Source organism: Hipposideros armiger, unplaced genomic scaffold, assembly GCF_001890085.2.
Source record: "Hipposideros armiger isolate ML-2016 unplaced genomic scaffold, ASM189008v1 scaffold_10, whole genome shotgun sequence".
Classification (NCBI taxonomy): Eukaryota; Metazoa; Chordata; class Mammalia; order Chiroptera; family Hipposideridae; genus Hipposideros; species Hipposideros armiger.
The window spans coordinates 3,757,109-3,764,899 of NW_017731360.1; the positions used below are offsets into that span (position 1 = coordinate 3,757,109).

Sequence of the window (7,791 nt, forward strand, 5' to 3'; positions counted from 1 at the left end):
TCTGGGAGGACACAGTAACAAGGTGTCCTGGGGCTATGTGGTGGATATGTGAAGGCATAGCATATGCTGGAACATAATGGATATGTTAATAGATAAGGCTTTGAGGCACAGACCTCAAAGGGATGTTAATCTGATCAACAGCAGTTTAACTTCTCAATAAAATCCAAGCATCGACCTACCCGATTAGGTGGCTCAGTCTATCTCTGAAGGCTGAGTCCCTTGGTCTCGCTCTTAAATCTTACTTCTGTCTCTTGTTCTTATTCAAATCTGTGCCGCCCCTCTCGTGCCCCATTTGCCCTTGCCACGCTGGACGTGACAGATACCATCTTCATGGATTAGATGGATAAAACCTGCTAACATATCAATTCTCTACAACTTGATCTATGGATTCAGAATAGCCCCAAAGAAAATCCCAGCAGGCTTTTTTGTAGCAATTGACAAATAGATTCTAAAATTTAAATGAAAAATCAAATGACAATTTTTATAAAGAACAACAAAGTTGGAGGACTTAACACTCCTGATTTCAAGACTCACTGTACAGCTACAATAATCAAGACACTTGGTATGGGTATAAAAATAGATATATAAGTCAATGGAACAGAACAGAGTTTCAGAAATAGACTGACAAATGGTCAGTTGACTTTTAACAAAGGTGCCAATCAATCAATGGGGAAAGGATAGTCTTTTCCAACAGCAGCTGGATATCCATATACAAAAAAATTAACCTCGATGCTTGCCTCAATTCATACATAAATATTACCTCAAAATGAATCACGAACATAAAAGCTAAAACTATAAAACAAAAAGAAAATATAAGAGAATGGCTTAGTTACCATAGGATAAGCAAAGATTTTTAGATGAGATTCTAAAAAGCATAAGAGTAATAGAATAGAATTGATAAAGTGGATTTCCTCAAAATTAAAAAGTTCTGTTCTTCACTATTAAGAAAATTAAAAAGGAAATCACAGAATAGGAGCAAAAGTCATATTTGATGAAAGAATTACATCCAAGATAAAGAACACTTAACTCAATAAGACGACAACCAATCCAATTATAAAATGTGAGATAGTTCTGAATAGACACTTTACCAAAGATAGACAAATGACAATTATGCATATGAAAAGATGCCCAACATCATTATTCATTAGAAAAATGCAAATTAAAACCACAATGAGATACCACTATACATTCACTAGAATGGCTAAAAATAAAAAATCGATAATACCAAACGTGACAAAGTCATAGAGCAGATGGAATTCACACACTGCTGGTGGGAATTCAAAATGGTACATCCACTTTGGGAAACAGTTTGGCAGCTTCTTACAAAGATAAAAAATACACATACCATAACCTAGTAATCCCACTCCTAGATATTTATCCTCAAAAGAAAATGTATGTTCACACAGATTTACACTAGAATGTTCACAGCAGCTTTATTCAAAATAACCCCAAACTGCAAACAATCCAAATTTCCATCAACTGTTAAATAGTAAATTGTAGTTTGTCCATACGATGAAATACTACTCAGAAATAAAAAAGGATGAACTATTGATACATGAAACACATGGGTGAATCTCAAAAACATTATGCTAAGTGAAAAAAGCCAGACACAGAAGACTACTAATTATATGATTCATCTATATGAAATTTTAGAAAAGACAAAGCATACCAGCATACCATTTTGCATTGATCTGCAAAGCAGATTGGTGGTTATCAGGAGCTAGAGATAAAGACTGGCTGCAAAAGGTCACAAGGAAACTTTTTGGGACAGTAGAAGTTATGATTGTGGTAAGTAGTACATACTGAATACATTCAAAGCCCATCAAATTGTACACATAAAGTTTATAAAATTTTAAATGTGACTATAACTCAATAGAGCTAATTTTAAAAAGGCTATTACGCTTTTAATTTTGGTATTGGAGAGCCCTGCCAACATAAAAAACAGTCCATGTGGACTTCACTATTACACTATATTATATAAAATAGTGAGCCTCCATATTATAATATGTAAAAAAAAAGCTAAATTTAGACTTTAAAAAAGTCTATAACAAGGATTATAAAAAGCTTTTTAAAGTGAACAAAGGAAAACAAAAACCCCTCAATTATAGAAATGAAACAGAAAGTCCCTGCTAAAAGAAACAAAAACAAAAGCACAAAAACACAAGGTTGTAAAACATATGTGTGAAATTTGTTGACTCTGGCTGTTAAGAGTTTTACAAACTACAGAAACTAATATACACTTATAGAATGAAGTGGAAAAAAACAATAGAAAAATCAAGCTACTGCTTACTCTTCGTCGGGGCTGGGGGAAGCCATCTCTGTGTCGTCGTCTTGTTCGGGAACGTGCCTGGATTCCTTGTCCTTTATTCAGTGGGTCAAAGGATTCTATAATAATCAGCAGAAAGCACAACGTGAGCTAAACAACTCACAAAGCAAAGACTAAGATTGAGGAAGAAAATACCACATAATCACTATATTCATTATTTTGTTTGTGATTTTACTTATATATTTAAGAGACAATACATTTAAATTAAAACTTCATTAATTACCAAGAAAATCTCTTTCATGGTTATTGTCGGAAAGCTTTAAAAAAGCCAAACTAACTACTTACAAGAACAGTATCATACAAATTAACACCTTCAAAGGCAGGGACCATTTGTGCCCTAAATTATTATCACACATTTTAACTGCTTCATAACGTAAAATGAGAGTTGTACCAATCTTCTAAAATAAAGGACTTTCAATGGACAGATTACACTACACAAACCTGATGGAAAATCTGCTTCCAGATCCTGTTCCGTTTCCCCTTTTGAGAACTGCTTCAATTCTGAATCAGCCTCTTGCACAGCATTTGACTTTAAGGCATAATGATTCAACTCTTCCTCCCAGCTATGTGGAGTAGATACTGCCTCTGATTCAAGATCACCACTGTATGTACTTCCTTGGTCTGAAATATGTAGAAAACACACCCTTAAAATAAGATGGACTCTTGACATGGCCAAAAACCTTCCTGGACCCCTGCATATCCAAAACTGAGATATGGTTGCTGGACAATTAACTAGGTACATTCAAGAATGAAGTAACTTGTGTACCAGCCTCACAGAACTAAATTCATATTCTTGGGATGCACTTTAACCCTCTGTTGTGTGCAACTGATCTCATAGATTTATTGCACACAAAGATACCGCTATGAAATATGTCTTTACTGTACTAAGTTACAAACACAACTGGCAATAGGTTACGGTCGAGGGGGAAGATAGGGAAACGATGAGTCACAATACTTAACTGTTAGATATTTGAAAATTTGTGTGCAATGAATCTGTGAGATCAGTTGAGTCCAACGGAGGGTTAAAGCATTATCTCACCGAATCCTTAAACCAATATTTGAGGTAGCTTTTATTATTTCTCATTACAAATTATTATAGTACGCAATCATACACATCTGCTGCCCCCTATAAATAGCTGAAATTGCACATATTTAATCAAAGGATGCTAATATTTTATGGGTTTGTATTACTAACAGAGGATAGTACATATTTCTAAGATCCAAAATATATTTACAATTACAAACCTTTTTCAAATATCTTGGTGTCTAGAAAGAGCTCTTGTTCAGAAGTTTGAGATCCTAAAGAAAAAGAAAAGCACATAATAAACAATTTATATCTACACACAAATGAAACTGCATCTCAAATGAAATGACTGCACTATATATATGAATCATACTAGGTAGTTCTAAGTAAATAGCCTTCATCTGCAGAATGAATGATTCATTAATAAAATCAGGCATTAGTGCTAAATGCACTTAAACTACAACTTTGAACAGTGGTTACACGTCTAGACAGCAATATGAAAGAAGTCATGGCAAGAGGTATAAGTATTTTGCATTTTGCACTCATGTGCGAGCTGAAATTTTTTTTTTGGCCATGATTCGTGCACACGCACGCGTGCGCGCACACACACTCTCAGAGATTGACAAATCTGATTTAAATTGCTTTCTACCCCCTAAAATATGCTTTAGCACTGCATTACAAGGCCAACTGATTTAGAATATAAGTTACATGACCAATCAGCACGTGAAACTAAACAGAACAGTTCTATCAACTATAAACTACGCTAACAGTAGGAAGCTTAAGGATTCAAAAATATTAAAAACCAGTTTCTAAAAAACCCAGAAAAATTGCTTTTCCCTGAAATCAAAGGTAAATTAGCCAGGTTCATTCAACTGGAATACATTTTTCCTTCATGTTTTTAAACCATTTGATCTTACTTACACTACAGTGATTACAACTATCACTCTTGAAGCTTAGTTTTGAAAGTTTTTCTGTCTGACTCAATTATAGGCTAAGGAAGTCACAATTTTTATACAGAAGAAGCACTTGAGAAATGTTTATTAATGTGAATGGAGACGCCAACTTAAAATGAAGTTTTATCATCAGGAATTTCTTGAACTTCAAAACTAAACATAATATCAGAGAATTAGAAGATCAAGCATAAGGACAATATTCTAAGACATTAAAATACACATAAAAGTGGGTCAGAATTATGAGATTATATATACTAAAGAGCAAAATCATACCAGAAACATTGGGATATTAACAAATAAGCTTTTTACCTATCACTCAGAATATATATGATTTAATAACTTACAAAAGAAAAGCTGACAGATTTTTTTCAAATGCTACAGTGTTCAAAAATATAATCTAGTATTTATTATGCAAAACCAAAACCTAATGGTTAGCTTTGTAAAATCTGTCACTGAAAAAAAAAAAATTTGTCAATACAGAATAATTTCTTGACTCATCACTGATATATGAAAAGGCCTTTGTGAAAATTTACCCACGTATTTCAACTATCTTAAACACAATTCTCTTTCTCTCTCTCTCATTATTATTATATCTCTTCCTATACCCAAACATCAAGGAGCTGCTAATTAATGCTAGAAATCTTCCTGGAATATGTATTACTGAGTTCTGGTTAATATCATGTATCATTTGCTTTGGAGTCAGACAGACTTGGATTCAACTTCTGGTCCCATCACTTCCTTATTGTAAAACTCAGGAAAGTATAATATGTTATTTTCCAAATGAGGAATCTGAAGTAAACAGTACCCCCCCCCCCCCCCCGCTACTAGGGTTGCTGTGATGACTAAACGAGGCAATGCACACAGTGCATTTAGGACAAAGCCTAGTGTGGTAAGCACATAAATGTTAACTATTGTCATTATCACTATTCTACATGCATAGAATGGGATTTATCTATATGCATAAGTTGCTTTGAGCCAAATGGTTTTATACATCTTAAGGTCCTATTTACCTTCCACCAACATGCTAGGTATTACACAACAGGAATTCTTATCTGGGGACGATGGCTTTGAGTATAGTGATAAAGCCAGAAAATGATCATGAAATTTGGGATGTATAGGTTTTTCTGGAGTCATTAACAACTAAAAACGGAATTAAGTATTGGTACTTAATTTCCTTCATAAAAAGGATAGAGAATTCAGAGATAACCAACAAGTTTAACAAACCCAAGCTTGGTCTTTAAAAACAATAAATCTTTTAGAAACACCTGACTGCCTGATATTTAAAATTACTTGAGTTACCTGAAAATCTGTAGGTGTGTTTTTTTCTTTCATTACTTTAAAATTATACCAACCTCCCTGGGATAGAGTCTTCTCCTTCTCTTCATCTTCTGCAATCATTTCTGCCATCTCAAGGAGATCAGCTTCAAATGGATGTGAGGGGAGCTTCTCCTTAATGTCTTCCATACTCTCAGTGACTTTACCTTCACTATCCATTGAGGATGGAATAAGCATAGGGACAGGCATCTGAAAGACCAAGGGTAGATTGAAGTTTCTTGGGCAGTAGGTTCGTCATTAAAAGTATTATTTGTAACACGATTTAAGTACTAAAATAATAAACAAATGCAAGATATTTCTGCTAATTAATTAAAACAGTCTTGCTAGGTGTTTTTTTTATAAGACTATAGCTATTTAAATAAAAATTCAGTAAGAGGGTTCCTGAAACTCAACAAAACATCTCTGAATCCTCCAAAAGAATAATTATCGAACACACTTTTTAAAAAAATTATATTTCTTGCTTAACATTTTCATATAACTGTTTCCCTTAAGAATTCAGTACTGAAGAAAACTACATTTCCAACAAAAAATGAATACACTTTTCTTTAATAAAAAGTGAGAATCATGTAAATCATAGTATTCACTTTTTACCCTTGTTAGAACCTAGTGTTCTCGCTCTCTTTCTCTCTCTCACACACACACAGTTTCTTATCTTTTTCTATATGAGTGGTCTTACTGTTGTATGAAATGTTATAAAAAAGCTCCACCATAGCCTTCTCTCAGAAGGCAGCATACAAACAGATGCAGTCCTATATATACTCCATTTTAAGTGATACAGCAATATGATAATAGCCAACCAGAGTTGGGTATATTTTACCAACAAGTGAAAAGTTTTTTATGAAGCTATAAAATTTTAATCGAAGAAAATGTGTACTAAATTCATCTTAGTCTCTAAATGATTACTCACGGGAACTGGGATTCCAAATGGGACAGGAGCATACTGAGTATAAAGATGAAGAGGTATGGGCACAAACACTGGTACAGGAACTGGCACCACAATGATCTGAGGAGAGCTTGGAATATCTTCTAATAAAAGTAAAAATAACAAAAACAAAGAGGGTTAGAAACAAGATTTTAATAAAACAGATTTTTTAAAGCATACAGAGCTTTATAGTTCAAAAGAAGTGTAATCTATGATAATAGAAGTTCATAAAAAGGAGACACAACTAAAGTAGCAAAGAAAGGTTTGAGTACAGCACTAACAAAAAGTGGGCAACATAATGACTATCAATGATATGAGGATAAAATTAATGAAAGATATAATTTGGATGAATGAATGAATGGGAGAATTGGAACAGGGTCTTAGAGACGAGGGGTATGGAAAGCAGCTAACATGAACAAGTAGGGTATGTTACAGAGAAGATTGAACAGATAGAAGGGCTGTTTTTGTGGGGCTATCGTGAACATTATTACATCATTTCTAGTAGATAGCGGGGAGCTACTACAGATTTGTTAGCACAAAGTAATGTGATGAAAATTGCATTTAGAAAGATTAATTTGGCTGCCATCTTAACACGGAATAAAGAGTATATAAAGTACAAAAGTAGGAGGCAATTACAATATGTAGAGCTAAGATGATGAAAGCCTGAACTAGAGTGGTTGTGATACATACAAAAAAGAATAAATATATGCAGCTGATGTTCTAAGGTATTAAAAAGATGAAACAGAACTTGGAAACTAACTTAAATATGGGTAGGGAAAAAATGGGAAGGATGGAGAATTCATTCAATTTTTTAACAAGTATCTACAGAGTCCTTTCTATGTGCCAGAAAAATACATTAGATAACTATAAAATCATTAATGTAGGAGAAAGGTAATGCTAGTCACATGAAGTGAAAAGCTGACAATTTGACTAGGGTTAAAAGTAGGAAATAATATAGGTCAATTTTTTCATGGTGCAGTGGATGTAAAAAAAAAAAAAAGTTACCTGAATACACATGTCTGATAACCAAGCTACTTAATACTAAATAAGTCACTACTGATACAATAAAAATATAGAACTATGGGTCGGCCGAGTGGCACGTTGGTTAAGAGCTGGCTTGGGACACCAGCTCTATGCAGTAGGGCCCCGGTTTGGATCCCACATGAGGGCCAGTGACACTGCCCTCTACAGCTAAGATGGTGAACAACAGCTCGACCTGGAGCTGGGCTGC

The 7,791-nt window shown here is 34.1% G+C and overlaps 1 protein-coding gene across 1 annotated transcript in view; it reads right to left on the reverse strand.

The window, feature by feature from the left end:
* The window catches only part of LOC109390727 (zinc finger MYM-type protein 4), a 121,414-nt gene that overhangs the window by 25,736 nt on the left and 87,887 nt on the right, over positions 1–7,791 (reverse strand). Inside the window, exons 19-23 of the mRNA XM_019657581.1 lie at positions 6,546–6,664; positions 5,656–5,827; positions 3,572–3,625; positions 2,768–2,947; positions 2,291–2,385 (exon numbers count right to left, since the gene is read on the reverse strand). Coding sequence (XP_019513126.1) covers positions 2,291–2,385; positions 2,768–2,947; positions 3,572–3,625; positions 5,656–5,827; positions 6,546–6,664 — 620 coding nt within the window. The remainder of the gene's footprint in view (positions 1–2,290; positions 2,386–2,767; positions 2,948–3,571; positions 3,626–5,655; positions 5,828–6,545; positions 6,665–7,791) is intronic.